The 19233-nt window shown below is 38.6% G+C and overlaps 1 protein-coding gene across 1 annotated transcript in view; it reads left to right on the top strand.

Annotated features, from left to right (window-relative positions):
- The window catches only part of LOC134531274 (serine/arginine repetitive matrix protein 1), an 82819-nt gene extending 63801 nt beyond the window's left edge, over positions 1-19018 (top strand). The window contains exon 5 of the mRNA XM_063366967.1: positions 11472-19018. Coding sequence (XP_063223037.1) covers positions 11472-11669 — 198 coding nt within the window. The 3' untranslated portion in view covers positions 11670-19018. The remainder of the gene's footprint in view (positions 1-11471) is intronic.
- Positions 19019-19233: the final 215 nt, after the last annotated feature.

The following is a 19233-nucleotide window of genomic DNA, read 5'->3' on the forward strand; positions in this document are numbered from 1 at the left end:
CGACCGGGAGTACGCCTGCCCGCTCCCCTCCCCAGCCCAGCCCGGCAAACACGTGTTGCTCTGCGGCGCGCGTGTGTGAGATATGACGCAAGGCTATCCCTGTTCCGCCGAGCCGCGGGACTGCGCGTCGCAGCCGGCGATTAACAGCAAAAACTCGTTAATGTGGTTTCAAAACTCTTCACTGAGCCTCGCGCCTTGTCGAAAGCGAGAACATTCTCGACGGAAAAAAAAAAAAACCATCGGGTCCGTTGCCGCCTCGAGCATTAAAAGAGAAACGTCACAGCTAGAGGGATAGCTAGTGGCATGTATTTCGACACTAACTGTAACACTGTAGCATGGTCTGTGTTTCGTGATTGAGTTTCTTTTAGGGGCATGCCTACTGTCAACACACGAATCACAGCCATTCTGTGCGAAAGCCAACCCGTCCTGAATGGCCATGCAAAATAATGCAATGTTTTCTCTCGCAGATCTCCTATCAAAGGGAAGAAACCGCTGCTGCGGGTGTATCTTGTTGCAGTCTATTAGGCATTCAGATCATTTCGTGAAAAATGCCTATAGTGATATGCTAAAATTAATATACTTATATGTATACTTTTGTGCTGTGTCTGCTATTGGTTCACTGTTGATCTGGAGGACTGTGGACCAATTTGAGACCCTCAATCAAAGAAGTGTCGGATCACAAAGGTACCCAGATGAGACGCCCCACAAGTCAGCAGCCAATGAACAGGTGAAGTTTTCCCGAGTGTGCAGAGGATCTTTGGGTCTGTCGTGGAGGTCAACGAACCCACGAAATGTTCCAGTTCCCTAGTTATCGACCATTTATGTGATGTATAAGAAGGCTTAGCTATGTGTAGTCTAGCCTGGAGTGAAATGAGTCGTTGCTCTCGTCGTATGTTAAGGCCAGGCATGGTGATCTGGCAGGTCGACTTAACTTAATTTTGCGTATGAACACTAGGGTTCAGAACCGGGAAATCTCGGTCCCAAAAGTACCGGAATCACCCGGTACTTTTTAAATAGTAAAATAACAGGAAATTTAAAATCTAATACCTGTTCTTTTGGGATTCGACGTCGAAATAAATTTTCGTTTTTATCGCACGCAAAGGTTACTTCCACTTGATGCTCTCCTGCGGCGAGGCGATCATGCGGGCGATTCTCATTCGACAGGCGGTGTCCGGACTGCTGTGTGTGTGCTAGTGTCTTTGGCTGTTTCGTCAGTATTCTTCATAAAACGATATTTATTGTTTTTAGTTTGTTATGAAAAGAATAACTGGTATTTGAAGTTAGTAATTCTGTTTTTTTTTTTTTAAGTGAAAGATTGAGAGTAAGGCTGAGAAAAAAAGTGATTTTTTATTGTTAGTAAATACTTTTTGTAATAAAAAATTGACACAAATTTTTATTTTTTTAAATTTTTGTTAATAAAACTTGTTTAAGCGTTCAAAACTAATTATTACTTTTTCAAGCACCTCCTGCTCCACCATTAAAAAAATAAAATAAAAATACGTTATTACTAGAGACCGGAAAAATTCGCGATTTCAAATACCTATAGGATAGACACCGTGATCCTCTATGCACTCGTGAAAATTACGTCTGCTTATTGGTTACCGACTCGTAACACCTTTTGACTGGGATGGTCGTGATTCGCTAATTCTTCTGTTAAAGGTTTTTTCATTGGCCCAGAGTCCTTCAGATAAACCGTAGCCCAATCACTGAAGCAAAATAATGTCAAAAGTATTTGGACTCTATCCGATCACGAAATGAATCCGCTAATTTTTCAGGTCTCTATACCTATTATAGATACTATCGGGAATCATTGGTTCCGTTGAAATTCTCGGTTCTGAAAATCGATTACGGTTCCGTTCTGAAAATCGGTTAGGGTCCCGAGTCTCCTAGCGAGCGCTCGGAGGGGCGGCCAGGATCCCAGAAGCCGCGACCTGCGACTCTGCAGAGCCCGGGCGTGGCTGTTACGTGATCGAGCGCCCGTGGCGCCGGTGTGTAGCAGGTTGGGCAACCACCTCCTGGAGCTGCGGTCCCACGGCGTAAACAACCCCATCGGAGTGGTGAACTACTTACGTGTAGGGTCAAGCATCTTTCGTAAAAAAAAAAAGTTTGATGGCTAGAGACCTGCAAAATTCGCGGTTTCGATGGCCTTCAGGATAGACTGCACATACCCCTGTAACACTCGGACAAATAACGCAAGTTCATTGGCTGCCGACTTGTAAGTCGTCTCAGCTGGTTTGTCTGTGATTCGATCTTTTTTTTGGTTTAGGGTTTATAACTGGTTGAGATTCGTCCAGATGAACAGTAAGCCAATAGCAAAATTATTTAAGAGGTATGTGTGTTTGAATAATAGCCTATCACCGAATGAATCCGCGAATTTCGCAGGTCTCTGCTCATTAGTAGAGAATTGCAAAATTCGCGGATTCATTTCGTGATATGCTACAATTCAAATAATTATACCTTAGCGCTGCTTCTGCAATTGGTTCACTGTTAATCTGGAGTAATGAGTGCCAATTAGATACCCTCGCTCAAAGAAGTGTCGAATCACAGACACTCGGTAGAGACGACTCACAAGTCATCAGCCAATGAACAGGTGGCATTTGCCCGAGTGTGTAGAGTGTAGTAGAGTCTATCCTGGAGATCATTGAATCCACGAATTTTGCAGGTCTCTACTCATTAGTAGGGGCAGGCATTTTTCGCGAAAAAAATCTGAACACCTATTAGACTGCAACTAGCTATACCCGCACCAGCTGTTTCTTCCTTGTGATTGGCGGCCGTCTGCGAGAGAAGCCATTGCCCTGTTTGGCCGGGCCAGTCAGGACGCGTTTGCTCCCGCCCTGGATGGCTGTGATTGGCGCGCTGACAGAATTCATGTATCTGAAATAAACCCAGTAAACCACGAGACACAGACAATTATACAAAGTGTTAACCCAGAGGTGGTCTGGAAATATTTTCGCGAAAAATACATGGCCGTACTTATGTACCTACCACAAAAGTGGCCGCATTGAAATAATATCTGAGTATAGACCTTACTAAATATTTAGTGTTCACAACACAAAATATTTCTGTAGTGTTCATTAAAACATGTATTACTATCTAAGAACAAAAAAATTACTGTCAGTAAAATTGATATGCAAAGACTATATTATTTTTTCGAATTATATAAATATATATATATTCACAAACTATTTTGTATTTATAAAAAAACTGTTTTCTTAGAGTTGTGAATCGAATAATGGTTTGCGTGTTAGGGCACCCTTAACAGGATCTGGAAAACTTCGCGTGTTCAATGACCTCTAGGATAGCTGCTGACCTGTGAGACGTATAAACTGGGGGATATCTGATTGGATACGTTTTTGGTTATAGTTTCTCTTTGGCCCTAAATCATCCGGATTAACTATGAAGCAACAAAAATAGCAGAAGCAGCAAAAATGTATACATATTTAATTTTAACCCATCCAGAAATGATTCCGCAAATCTGTCAGGACTTTAGCTATTGTCTTCGTAGTACTGACGAAACGGACTTGCGTCTGATAGGTCAGTTAACGCTCTAATTTTGCCAGCAGATATTTACTAAAGGTGACTAATAGTGGTAAACTGCAACGCAAGTGTTCATACTAATAACGTTAAGTATTGTGACCCAACAAGAAATACAAGAGAGCTAACGGAATACATGTACAGGATATTTTCTTAATTAGTACTTATTGAAAACGTGTAGGTCGCCCTTGTAGTCAAAGTAAACTGTACAAGATTACGTGGGACAACCTATAACTCTTAAAGAGAAGACTCTGGTGGTCAGAGCACTTCAGGCTTGAACAATATCTTCTCTGGCGTCTAGGTGAGCTGATGTGATTTAATTAGGGTTCTTTCATCTCCCCTCATTCCCAACTTAATTCCATAGCTACAAAATTATATAGCTAAATTTCAGTCATCTGACCCTACCCCAATACCTCGTCATTTCGTGCTACCACCTATAGGGACTTGAGTTTTTTTTTCTCTACCTTAAATACACTTTATAGACTAAATTATTAAAAACCGAATAGTCCTTATTTAAAGCTAGGCTTTTTTTATCTGCCCATTTTCTGTAGTTCCATCGACATATCATCACCATGTAAAACTGTAGAGGAAATTTGGGGCAGACAGTGCATCCAAACAGAAAAAAACCCAGATAAAACCCAAGTAAAAAGCTGTCACATTGTGTAGGTTATAACAATTTCACAGCGCTTAGTTTATCGCTGGGTTTTCATGCAGAGTGACTGATATCGTGCTGCGTTAAACTAAAATATTTGCATTTTTTTTTTTACAAAAGCGTGACTAAGCATGATTTCAGTGTTTAATTTTCTAATTGTTAAGTCATTTTAATTCTACAATTATTTTACGCGTGTATCGATAAGCCAATGATGATGAACTCATTCGGCGAGAACCAGAACCTCCCTACCTTATCTTCATAGTATGCGAGGTCTGCCTGACAGATGACGAATGTTTGTTTATTGCGTCATTGTGAATGAACAAATGAATGTACTGTACAAGCTTAGTATCCCGTCGATATGGTGGTCATTCGAAACGACGAGTCGGTTACGACATGGAGGATGGAGCTTTTGTGGGGGAGGGGGTGTACCCCGGGGAAGCACACAGGCCAGGGAACGTTCCCCCGCTTGCGAAAATTCCGTGTTCGACCCCGCCGGGAATCGAACCAGGGTCGTGTTTAGATCGAAGCCGACCTGGCCGCTCCGGCGCCGCGTGGGCGCGCGAGAGCAGACAGCCGCAAGCCGCAGCAAATGGTTACGTACAACGAAAGTGGCTGCGGGAGGAGGAACAACACCTCCTGGAGAAGAGTGGAGTGAAGATACCATCAGCGACAAGCCAGACACCCGAGTCCCGTTCGTCGTGAAGCGCCTACCTCACTAGAGCCCTCTTCTTACTGTCATATCGATTTCTTCGTGGGATATTCTTTTATCTCTTTTCCTTCTTCGTTCTGGTGCTCAGAACTTTCTACGTTAACTTTCACTACCCACGCTTTCTTTCCCATTCTCATGTTGGCTTCGCTGAAGGAGCAGATAGGGATTTTACGTTCTTTCATCCTTAACATACGTGATTTATCAGGCCTTAGCTTTTACTGTGAACGGAGCGATGGACTCCCTAATCTGTTTTTTCCCCTTCACAATGAGTTAATTTCTGTTTCACGAGATAGGGTAGTGATTGTTTGTCCTGGTAAAAAGTAAACTGTGCATAGCAGTAACCGTTTTGTAGAGTTTATGAAAGGCAGATGAAGAAACATATATGAATTTAAATTCAAAGTATAAGAAATCATATAAGTGCAAAATACATTATATTTAGCAACTGTATTTAAAACTTGAGGAGCTAAGTTATAAGAAAGAAAATAATTGAAGCTATTCAAATGTAATCTTACAAACGAATTCTAATTATTTAGTGAGTACAGTGTAAAGGTTATATATAGGTGTGTGTATTTTTCAACCTTAATGTCAAATATGTAATTTTATATATATATAAATATTATTTATATTATATTATATTATTTTATATATATATATGAGGATTCTTTACACGTTACGTAACTGAACCTATTTCAGAGAGGACAGATTCATTTCTTACTTAATAAACTGTTCGAACATGAAAACAGATAAACTTTTAATATCAACGGTTATGTTACCATAGTCTTCATACATTTATGCTAAATGTGTTGTGAAATATTGCCTTGTGCTATTTATTCATGTTTATTTATTAAATGTTAGTAGCCGCCGCCCTTACTTTTATACCCATCGCGCGTGAGACAACTTAGATGTGCAGACAGTAACTTTTATCCGTGCGTTCAATCCATGAAACGGTGATAGTATTACAAACACTTCAAATGCATATGAAAATACTTGAGGGTGGGGGGGGGGGGGGAGATAAACCCTATATAAACCGCCAAAAAATTTCCGAATAATTTATACAACTTTCCGTAATTTGTCTCGTTTTTATCTTAATATTTTAGAAACGGGCATTGAAACAGAAATATATTCTTCTTTTCACACCGTAAAAAAGTAAAAGTATTTTCTTGTGCATCATACTGTAATTTTCACGTGAATCTTTGTCATAACCCGTTATTCAAATGATGAGATTTTGCTCATCTTCACATCTGAGCTACTGTAGTCTTCGGAGGTGCTGTCGCCAGGCTCCGAGAGTAGCCGCGCGCTGCAAAACAATACTGTTTGGCACCTTTCACCTTCGTTGCAGCTTGCGATGCTTGGCACCTGGACACGCGGGAACAGGGGTGAGTGTAGCGGGCTGCCTAGCCGCGAGTCCTCTAAGCGCCAAGAGCAACTGGACGTGAAGCTTTATGTTGGCCGGAAAGGGGGACATTAGACAGTGGTGGACTTTGAAACAATTTAATATATGTTATAAATTAGACAAAATCGGATGAACAGCAAAAAACAAAACAAATCGATACGAATAAAAACACGTAATTATTTCTGTTTTAATGTTCCCCCGATTTGCGTTCAGGTAAACTGTAAAACTTGATTAAATTTTTAATTCAACTTTCATCGATAATTTATAAATAGGTTAGTGTGATGTAATTTGTTTTACGTAAAGGAAACCAAATTGGCCTTTATTTTCTTTCCTATACATTTCCATTTACATCTGTTCCCTCTTTGGTCCAGTATTCCGAAGTTTTCAACGAAGTAATAAGGTTAAAATCAGCTCGATGCCCGAACCCTTCCGTTTACCTGGCGCATGAGGTGCTATAGCGTGTTCCAAATTCACTTTTTACCCGTGAGGTTTAAGAGCATTCGTAGTCTTTGCTTGCACGAATAATATCTTCGGATTATGTAAGATGTGTAGGTACCTACCCTCAAGATATTTCATGTTTGGCAAACATTAGTTTTCACCACTTTCAGCATTGCAAAACACATCCACACTCTTATTGTAAATAGCAACTGGATTACACCAGGAGCAGCAGAGAACTTTGTAGCATGCTTAACGATACAATTATGGCGTCGCCGCTAAACGAAGAGGCTGCACGCACGGTCGCTGCTTTGCGCATAGGGGCGACTGGGAACTTGATGTGTGTGTTGGAGTTGCCCTTAGCGCTTCCTCGCTTCTGTTCAAATAACAGTAATAATAACGCCAAGTAGGCGGACTTTTATAGGTCCAGAGGAAAGTTTTTGCAATTGTTTTTGAATTATTACGGTTATTTGGATATTTTGAATCGTTTACGTACCAAAAGATTATTCAAGAAATAACAACCTATATAAATTTACAGAACTACTAAAGTCTTCTTAAAAACAATATTCCACAACTTTCATAATATTATTTTCTGTGTTAAAAAATACAATATGTACGAAGCGTTATATGTATTAATTTAACTTTCATCTTTGGGAAATTTATAAATATTAGTGACGTATTGCTAACAGGGGCACCATACTTCTTATTACCAGATACTTGTTCTAGATTTATCTAAACTTTATATATAATTTTTTTCGTGGAAGTAATAAGTTGGATATACGGAATTGAAAAAAAAAATGTTATCAACACAGTGGTCAGGATTTAATCACAGGAAATCTGATTCAATACAAAATTTTCAAATTATAAAGATGTATTAATGAATTCCATCTATTTTGTTACAAATGTTACTTTAATTAGGTTAAAAGAATTATTTTCCATTTGAAAAAAAAATTTCATATCTTGTCCGCAGAATTTTAGAACATATTTATTTTTGTGGTTTGGTTTTGTGTGCCATCCAACAGCTGGAGGTCATTTACAGAATGACATAAAAATAAAAATAAAACATTAACATACAAACACACACTTACACAAAAATAACTGTTAAAACAAACATATAATTGAAGATATGCATTCGAGAGACAGTACATGTGACAACACAACACACAGCCACATTTATATGTGAGCAAAGTTCAGAAAAAAAATTTTTAACAGCTTTACCAAATTTATAAAATTTAAAATTTTTTTACAACAAACATCAAGTTAGAAATCAATAATCATAATGGTTTTTAAAATTTTCAGTTTTAATTGTTTTTTTGTTTTTTTTTAGTTTTTACAACTTTACCAAAATTATGACAGGAACGCAGTTTTTTGTTTTAATTTTAACGTCAAAAACCGATTAAATTTTATGATTGTTTTGAAATATCTTTGTGTTTAATTTTTGTTTCCAGTGAAATGTCCTAGTTTGTGACAGTAAGTATAATAGTTTTAACACCTACTCTAGTAACATGCTATTTAGAAAGAAGCGTGCCAGAGCCTGAAAGGTTAATATGAAATACAATGACATGACAGTTTTTAACTCGCAGATGGAGTAAATGCTGGCTCGAAAATGATTCAGAAACTTTGAAAGTACTTCCCATTTCTTCAAAGCACGGTGGCTGTCACGACTGGTTGTTTTCGAGGGGTGGGGGGGGGGGGGGTGACGGGGTTTAAGTTAACAATACGAATAGTGCAATGAGGACAAAAAAATAGACGTGGTTGTGTAAGCAGCCGCATCGACGGCCTTTTTTTCCCATTAGCGGCCGGTTCTGGGCCACGTTTTCTCGGAACACTTGCCCGCGGCGCCGATTGGCCGGGAACAAGGGAACAAGACGAGGAGTCGTGGAAGCAGCGCCGCTGCGGCGACCGTGGACGCGATTGGTTCCTCAGCGGGGGCGGGGTTAGTTATCACTCCTTCCAGCGGGCCGGGGAAACAAATAAAAATCTCCAAAGAATATTTACGACATCACGTCGGCAGTTAAAAAAAAAAAAAAAAAAAATGATCGCCCCTTTCGGCCGCATTTTTTCCAAGCGCCAGAATACTCATCAGACAGCTTCTCGTGTTGTATACTCTTCAAAAGCATCGACGAGTAAATCACTCAAAAAGGCGGCCGTTCTTTCATGTTGGAAGCTCACCTCAGTGGCCTCGGTATTTAATGACTAAGCCAATAAAAAAAAACAATAAAGTGTTACACGCTCCTATAGATTTTACTTGAATTTAAATACATAAAAACTGTTGTGATACCGTCCTTTTATTAAGTTACACAATAAACATAATAACATAAAATACGAAATAAAACTTCTGCCTGCTTGAAAATGCTCTTTGAGAGAAAAAAGAGACGTATTCTCAAATAACTTACGTAATTTTTTAAACTAAAACCTTCGTGTTGAAAACTTTGCAAAAATATATTCACTTTAAAAAGTTTGGCAACTATATACATTTTTTGTAGATATTTATAAAATAATTTATAATAATCAATACTCCTGATTTTAATCAATAGTACTTTCGGGAAATTTAGGTCATTAGCTCCTCCCTTTCACTGTCGAATCAGTAAATTTCTCTGTGTTAGGTCACTGTAACAGCGGAAAAAACTTAGATTCAATTTGAGTGAGGCTTTATTTGACGAAATCCCAAATGTTTATTTTAAAATGATTCAAGATTTCTAAATAGTGTGATTACGAATAGCATTAACGAAACATACCAATTTTTATATCGATTCTAATGTGAATGTTTCGTGAATTTAAGACTAAATAATTTTTGCACCATTCGTCAGTAAAAATATTACGTAGCCTACATACTTTTTTATACTTTTATTAAAAACGTTTGGTTACTTTCACTTTTACTATTATGTTATAAAAATCATTTGGAGTTAGATAGAAATGCATTGCCGATTAAATGAATAGTTTAATACCTCACAAATTAAGGCGATGAGGTATCTGATGCAGTTTTTGCTATTTTTCAGAAGAATATAAATAATTTGGAACCAAACCGATTTCACTGATTTCATTTGATGAGTTATTTCGTTACTTTTGTAACCCTCACATTGAACTTGGGTTGCATCTACTGGATGTAGTGGTCGCGAGAACACCAGCGCCACGAGAAAGCTCAGTCACTACTGGTGATGCCCCCCCCCCCCCCCCCCTATTTCCACCAAAAAAAAACCTGGAATTTAAACTGAACCTAGTAACTGCACAGCCGTCAGGTCACATTGATATTGTTTTCATGTGCTTATGAGAAATGCTTCAGAAAGGTAATTAGAGTTTAGTAAAATATTTTATATGTGAAGTTGTGTGGAAATAGTCATTTCTCGTCACATTTTCTCAAAACTTTTTTTTCTTTCGAAGTTATACTTCTTTATACGCGTTATGAGAAAATGACGAGAGTGTTAAGATGCGCACACACCATGCAACAAAAATTGACAGGATAAAAAAAGGACACACACAAATAAAAATTATGTATGTGCTTTTAAATCATATACTTTAGTAATTGATATTGAATACTGGCCCATATAATTAAAAATATTTTTTGAAATATTAGTGATAAAATTATGTTTACAAAATTTCTCAAGTGTATTTATATAAGCGAGGTTATGTTCCCGTATGTATAACGATGTCAGGTTGCTTGTAATCTTCCATTGTCCCTGACAGGTAGTGTCTGTGGAAGGTTTAGTAGTCTCCTGCCCGTTTTCATGGGAGTGTTTGTGATGTTAAAAATTAATTTATGTATACATAATTTGTTTTCGTCATAAATATTAAATTATGACATTATTATAAATAATAATTAAAATGAATGTATAAGAATAAACATTCAGCATATTTATTGAGTTTTATTAATAATTAAAATTCATCTAGAATATTTTACTAAATTTTAAAATTAATTTTATACAAGTGTTTAAATCAATATTGAATACTGAATATGTGTTAACATTTTTTTTATTTGATTGAATTTATACTTTTCTAACCGTGTTTATAATAACTATCAGTGTTTTTATTATTTTATTTCTATTAATTATTTGCAATCAAAATCAAAGTAAGTTTTTCATCACGCCAAGTAAGAATAACTTCGCGCGTACATAAGTACATGCACACATATTTATTTTTATGCTTCATTTGGGAGCCTTGGAAACCATTATAAGTGCTCACTTATTAAATAGTCTTAATGTGACTGGTAACTTCAAGAGAACAGATAAATTCGAAATAATTATTAATTTAATATGTGCATGTTTTATTACTTTCGCGATAACGATTCATAATTAAAGAAGAGTAAATAATAAATATAGGCCGGAAATAATAATGAAGTTATGTGCAAGTAATTATTCATTAAAATATGTTTTCGAGTGTGGCAACAGCCGTTGGACAAACAGCAACTGAAGTACAGAAGATGTCTGCTTCATGTGTATACATTATAAGTAGGGACACCTGTATTTCGCGAATATATTTCGTGTCAAGATATTTCACAAAATACTGTAGCTTTTCTCGTGTGGTTATTGGCTGAGGTCGGTGAGAGGTGTCTTCCCGCTCTTGACGGGGCCAATGCGAATATGGTCACCGTGCTGCTGCACCCTCACAGTTTGCCATGACTCAGAAAAAGCTACAGTGTTTTGTGAAATACCTTGACATGAAATCGTGAAATACAGGTGTCCCTACTTATAAGTCACTGAACTGTTGTTACTCACAACCGTGAACTAAGGAGCGCTGTTCTCTGTTCGCAGCCGTCGCTGCACCGGCCCGACTTCACGCTCGACAAGCACAGCGCCGAGCGCCTCATGCGCCGCATCAAGTCTGCGAAGCGACGCCGCTGCTGGTGCCGCGTCGTCACCTCGTTCCTGGGCCTGCTGTTCTTCCTGCTGGCCGTCATGGTGGTCAGCCTGCTGCTGACCAGAGGGGAGCGCCTGTTCGGCTCGCTGTGACTCGCGACGTCGGGCCATTCCTTCCCATTCGCGACGTCGGCACTGGCGTGGCTGGTCGTCCTCCTGTCGTCAAGATGTAACCACCTACCCTCTCTTGCAATGTTCCTCGTTGCAACCTCCTCATTCGAGAAGTCGGTACTGTTGCGGCGATTTTTCCTCTTCCTCGGCTAGATGTAATCCCCTCTCCAAGAAAGTTCATTCCTTTGTCCCCTCTTTTGCGACGTCACTAATGGCGTGACTGTTCCTACTGCTGCTGACAAGATAGAAGCTACTCCCCGGCTAGATGTTAACATCGCCCGCCCCTCTCTTGCAACATTCCTCACTTCCCCCTACCAGGTAACGTCAGTAATGGCGTGGCTGTTCTTCCTGCTGCTGACAATGAGGTGTGGCGGTCTTTTGATCGGTGTGACCTTCTTCCCTCCTTCCCTCTTCCGGAATGTTCCCCATTTTCCTCTTCAAAGACACCGCTGCTGGGTCAGCTGTTCTGCCTGTTGATGCCGAGGGGGCGACTCTTCCGTCTCGCTGTGACCTTGAACTTACGAGGTTCTTACCTTCGCGACATCGTCGCTACCGTTATCAGCGTTGAACCACGAGCCCTTCCCCTCAGCAAGTCAGTAGCCCTAGCAACATATATGTACACTTCTGTAAGCTTGAGACAAGCACTACTTCATAAATCCCATGTGTGCTTCCTCTTGATTTAGGCTGAGTGCACACACTTCCTAGTTCGGTACTTAATTCCGTGCACATATTTGGGATTGAGATCTTTTGCAATTATTTTTATCGTAGGAATAATGAAGTTTGAGGGTGCTACACATATTGTTTAAAATCCGCGTGGTCTTTTTTTCTATGTTGTAAAAAAGATATAGTTATGTATAAATTTTTTGTTTCCATTTCAAGGGGGAAAATGGTTCTAGATGCTCTCAACCCTCCCAGTATGTTTATGTAGAGAAACTTATCATCTGAGAATAAGGTACCACAGAATATGTGACAAATGACGCTGTTATAAACTATGAGGTAGAATGCTCTGTATGAGATCATTTTGTTGCTAGTACTGAATTTTAATTTACTACTACCGTGTTAGCATATTACAGAACTGTTCTGAAGTTTTTTCTCTGCTCATTTGTTATCAGCGTAGATCAAAATATTTGTTATTGAAAGTTTTAGCAACGTTTTGGTGCACCCACAATTAGTATTCTTAGCATCGTACTGATTTTCCATAGTTGAAACACAAGAGAGCATTATGCACGAGGGCTATAGTGTTGTTTCAAGAAATTTATTAAATTAAATATTTTAGAAATTTTAATAGCAGACAGTAAAATCATAAATACAATTTTTATATTTTCTGGCCTATATTTTATTGGATAATATTTATATCATAAGCGCAATTCATGTTTTGAAATTCAATCTTGCTAATTGTTTTCATAGATTTTGTGATGCTGAATTACGGATGAAAATGTCTAGAGAACTGGGAATGTGTAGTCTGTGTGGATTAGAAATACAGTAAAAAATATCGAAGATGGTCGTTTATTTTTCGGCAGAGGTAGTGAAATTATATGTTTTGATTTTGTAAGAAGATTTAAACTTGTGCTACTTAAATTTTTTTAACTTCCATTCGTTTCGGCCAATGAAAGGCAAGTGCAGGATTTAAATACTGGTTTTTATAATTTAAGAAGACGATATCAAAGTAATCAGAAACTAGCGAAGTTCCTGAGCCTGTAAAATACATTAATAAAAGAACAAAGTTTATACATCAATTAATGTTACCTTAAAAATAAGCTACATAGTAATCTTGATAATTGAGTAACAAAACTGGAAATCTGATGATAACTCGAAGAAATTTGTCTTTACAAAAGTTTGGAAAATTTAAATAAAATTTTTAAACGCTATTTTGCTACCTCTGCACTATACTTAGCCATTTATGAATGTGATTCTGAACAGCTTTAAATGTCAACTTAATTTGGAGCAAAACTGTGACACATAGTACTGTCTTAGATAATATGCCGAATAGTTTAAACTGTGTGGTCATCTATTTGCGCAATTTAATTTGAAAATGTTTTTTAGAATGGTTTTGACCAAAAAGAAGATAAACTTCGAAGAGTCCAAACTCCCATTTTCCCCATAAAGTAGATATTTTACCTCGATTTTTTGAAATTAATAATTACAGACACTAGTATCTCGGTCGCAGTCACAAAAGTGTGTTCGCAAGTTTATTTTACTAAAACCATTTTCTACAATTTGGTTGTTATATTCGTGCTGCAATAATTTCAAATTGTGTCTGAACTAAAAATTGGAAAATAGAACCGACACGTGTCAATCCACCGTCTCCAATTGCACGAGCATGACCTTAAACTATGTTCAAACATTAACAACTTGGGGAGCTGATGCAAAGTCGTACTAAGCCACGGCCCCCCCTTTTTTTGAGGGTTAATAATATGTTACATTGACCAGGAAGAATTATGAATCTGTCTTCTTGCAGCACATTGTAGGACTTATTTGGCAATCAAATAAAGAAATACTTTTCAATGAAAAATACAAAAAGAAATGTTGCGCAGTTTGGTGACAGATGGACTACTGAAACCGCAATAGAAGGTTAGAGTGTCTTGTGTTCAAAAGGACAGGTCGCTGACGGGACCCCAACTGATAGTGCTGTCACTGGCTCGACGCACGCGTATGTAGAAGCAACGGAACATCCGCAGTGAGTCGCTCCGCGATTGGCTGGGACCTGTGTTTCTGACCCGCTTCCGGAGGAGAGAACCGATCGCGGCATGGACCGTCAACAGTTCCTCACTCTTTAGTTGCGGTCGAACGGCGCGGTCGCCTTCGCTCCATGCTAAGATGGCGTGCTGGAACACGGCTGGGCTTAGGTAGTCCTCACTGAACCGATGGCAGACCATTCATGCCAGCTGCTAAGGCATAGTGTGAAATGCCAGGACCAGCCACTGGCGCATTGTGTGATGACTTTTCTTTACATACATGTCAATCCTACAAATTGTCTTGTGGTCCTCGATATTTTGCAAATATAGAACAAAAATTAGTTTCTGATGTGTGTAGTGTTGCAGTGAATTTTGTACCTGTTCAAATCTTCAATCATAGTATTTTCCTGCAACATTGTAAGAAACACCTATGCGTTTCCAAAACTAATTAAATTTTTGGAGGATGAAAATCCTTTTTTATAAATTTGACTCCGTAGTATTTACGCATTCAAATTCAGTGCTAACTGGCAAATTGTTTCGCATTATTTTGGCATCCTTGACTAAATTATGTAGAGACGATGTTGTCGAAAATGATGGTAAAAAAATCGAATGACTACTTCTCATGTTGCGTACCAATAACAAATCCACGAATGACACTGGGATTTGTCTTCTTTGTAATTGGCTCACTCAGCATAGGTCATCTGAACGCTGATTGACGAATGACGTCCTGTCCCCATGCAGTTCAGTTAAGCAATTTTTTCTTGCGTTCTTTTTAAAAGCTCTGCATTTCTCAGGTATTCTGTGAAGTGTATGATAGTTGATTTAACACAATTTTTTTGGGACATACGCCATTGTAACATAAATTCACAGAGAACAAGCCTAAATAAGCTGATGTCAAACAGATGGACCCAAAGAAGAAACTAAACAGGTATTGTTGGACAGCACGTCGACTACAGCACAGACGAACACTTAAAATATCAAGAGAGCACAAGAATTCCATGGAAGAAATCTGTTCTAATGCAATAAAGCTGAAGAGTTTGCTTGTTTTAACGCGCTAATCTCTGGGACTGCCAGTCAGCTTTTAAAAGAACAATTTTTGTATTTGATAGCCCAGTTGTTGAGGAAGAGGTGCGAGTCTCCCGAGGAGACTTGCTCGGAAGCACTGTCTCGCGGCGTGGCCAGGAGAGGGAGTGCTTGTCGGGGCTGTGGCGGGGGGAAAGCGGGCGCTAATCGACGCACCGTGTCGGCGTCGCGACGCCACACGGCGAGCCCGGTATCATCGTCCTGCACGTCCTCCTGTCCATCGTAGTGGGCAGGGGGTGACGGTGGTGTCTATGCTGGGATGGGTAGCCTCAGTATCTGGACATAGCTCGATCTCTAACACCTCTCCTGTTACGCGTACACGGCGTATCCTTATCCACGCCCGTGGGGGCCCCAGGCCGGCAGGGCCTAACGGCTAAGAGGACTGGGTCAACAAATAAAAGGGGAGCAATCCCTCAGACAGTCATGTCCATCGTAGTCGGAGTCGACGTGGTGAGCGACGACACAGCTCCGGTACTAGCCTGGACAGCTAGTAGAGGTTCGATATGCCTCCGCCGGACCACGGGTTCACTGGGTGAACCCGTGTGATGTGGGAGATCGGGATAGGCGCCAGCAGTGCTGCTCAGGACACAGCCAACTGTCTGGTCAGCTGAGGGAGGTACGGGGCTGAGGCGGTGACTATGCTGGGATGGTGGCCCTAGCCGCTGGTCATTGCCGAAGCTCTAATACCTTCCCGATCACAAAAGAAGGAGTGATCCCTAGCAGTTCTGTTTAAATTTACTGCTCTGGAATGTATAAACGAACTGGAAATTTCTCACACCCTACCCTTATAGGGCGCATATATGGGGGGACTGGTGTAGGATGCCGACAAATATGTTGGAACAAATTTGTTCGTCGTACGTTCTCCGGCCTCCAGTTATGGCTGGCACTGGTAGTAACCTGGGAGTACACGGCGGCTGGTGGCTGTTCGGTGACGTTGCATGTTGAGATGTGTTTCCTCAACCTCTCTGCGTAGCCGTCCAGTCATTAGGACCATGCCGCGTTTGAATGGCGTATTATTCCAGGCTCTCGGGGCCATGGTATGTGTCGGGTACTTGTACCTCCACCTGCCATGTAAAAGATCCGTCATTTCCTCATTATGTCTTTAAGGGATCAGGTACCGTGAGATTGACGTAAGCACAGCAAATGTAGACTGAGAAAAATAGTACGTCGTACGAAACAACAATTTTGGAAACTAGTCGCCGTTATATATTAACATTATTAGGGAAAAAAACGTTCTACACTTCCGAACACAATTCTGCACCAAATACACAGTTCATTCAAGCCGTTATAGCGTTTAGGTTTTTAATATGCTACGCCTGTGCCCTAACCGTATTGCTAGTGCACGATTGGACACGGGCCAGTCCCTTATTTTTAGGGAGCAGATTTTTGGGTCATATCCGTGGCCGATCTGTTGGGCATTATCGGATTCCTGTGCTATTTTCACCCACGCGTCATTTTCTCGGAAATGTGAAATAGCTAAAAGAATAAATAAGCTTCCAGATTCTCGCGCAAGTGCACATGAAACATAATTGAAGCGGTCTGAAGTATTCAAATGATATTTTTTTTATTGGTCGGTAGGGAATAGTAGGAAGCAAACAGTTTCCAAACGAACTGCGCCATCATTTAACTGAAATAGAAATACTGAGATTTTCAAAGAATAAAAATTAAAAATAACAGGAAATACAGCTAATATCATTCGCAACGAGATACATAGGAAATAAAATATTAAAACCATATTTTAAAGTCTTTTTAAAGGTTTTGTACGCATAGGTATTACACTTTTTGGGTGTAACTCTTTTATAAAGTTTACTAAGGTTGGTTTTGACTAAACGGCTTTGTAAAACGAACATAACACTTGTCTTTCTGTAGTTTAATTTAATAAATGGACTTAGCAATAAATATTTCAAACATTGCAAAGTATCACGCTTATTATCATCTTCAAAAAATGATATAATTTTGGTGTATTCTAAAATATTATCTCATATAAGTTAATTTAAAACAGACCTGATAAAATCGTAATGATCTTACAAAAAATGTCGACGATTTATAGATCTAGGAATGGGAGCTATCCCAGCATCCAAACGAATTGTTATTCGGGTCTCTAAGTGACTTATTTTCTAAGTGACTATTTTCTCTTGAATGAGACCGTTGGACAGGGCTGGAGATAAACAGTACGAAACCCTAGCACGCCAGTCTTTTCTACGTTCGCAACGTGAGGACCCGAATGGGATCGAACCTAAAGGGTCGGGGTCAAGCCTTCTCTCCGTTAAGTCCCCAGATGGGACTTTGTCCCACCGATGCAACGAGACAGTTAAAAATGGAGAGTCGTGGTGTCACCATGCATAATTATGACGGGAGTTTAGATCATACAAATACGTCTCAGAGCACTAGTACATGCCCTTATATGCCAAAAGGCTCCGGAAGTATGTACGCAAATTTGCGCACTACCCAGAAATAAAATAAAATAACATTTTCAGATACCTTCTTAGTGCCTTGAAGTTATTTATAAAAGTAAAATATGACTTACAAAAGTGTAAATACAGTTTGCCAAAACGTAATATAAAAATAAATAAGTCACTAGTAGAAATTTTACATGCTTTGCGCGCCATTGCGTAAATAGTGCCATGAATACCAATAAAATTTTAACACCGAACAGTTTTTTCAAATTAAAAAATATAGCATCTTCCGAAAATGTTACCAGTGTTTATAAGTTTTGCTCCTCAATAAATAAGTTAAATATTAAGACATAGTCACCTAGAAGTAAGTGATTTCGATAACGAAGTTAGTGCTTTATACAACGATAATAATTTTGTGATACGCTTAGGATAGTTATTAGTACTTAAAGTATTTGTGTGATATGTCAAATTACTATTTTAAGTCACGCAAACGGTCGTGTGTGTATTATTTCAATAAATTATTGTTGCTGTCAGAAATAGTAATAGTCTTCAGATATATACTTTTTTTTTTAATTTTGAGGTGTGACTACAAAAATATGTAAAATTTATTCTTTAAATAACTGTGATAAAACTAATTTAAAGCTTATCATTTATGAATTCCATCATAAAAATTGGGCTGCTTGAATGGTGTTTAAATTTTTCAACGGTTACAATGGTAAAAATGACTAACAATATTGTTGACGCAACTTAGAGTGTACTTTATTATGTAAGAATAATATTTTTAAGACAATTATTTATCACTAATTGATATTACTATCAACGAAAATATTGTTTAAAAAAAGCAACGGGTACGTTCTGGAATACTGTGCTCAAAACCTTCGTAAATTTGCCACGCTTAAGTAAGCCAAGTTTGTGCATACTTTTGTAAAAAGGTATTCCAGTTATTTATTTACATTTTAGAATGAAAGGCCAGATGCTTGTGCCAACTTGAAGTAGGCTTAGTTGTACGGAAATACCGTCCGTATATTTAATTCGTATGTTTAAAATACGGAATCAAATGTTGTGCATTTATTATGCATTTTACTTGCTGTGAGTATTGTAAATTATGTTTATGTGTTTATGTAGCTGAATAATGTATTATATTTGTGTTTGCCAAATAAAATATTTTCATTCGAATGACGCATATGTGCTTTATTATTATTCACCATTATAATCTACAATTGTAATTTTTTTTTCAATTTTAATCAATTGGCCATTCTAAGTACATAAATAAATTGTGAAAGTGCTAACAATTCTAAATGATAAGCAGTACATTTTAACAATTATGGTTAAATATATTTGCAAGCTTTACCTAAACTATTCCCTAGATATAACGGTTTAGCTCAGTTTAGA

This window comes from Bacillus rossius, chromosome 3, assembly GCF_032445375.1.
Source record: "Bacillus rossius redtenbacheri isolate Brsri chromosome 3, Brsri_v3, whole genome shotgun sequence".
NCBI lineage: Eukaryota > Metazoa > Arthropoda > Insecta > Phasmatodea > Bacillidae > Bacillus > Bacillus rossius.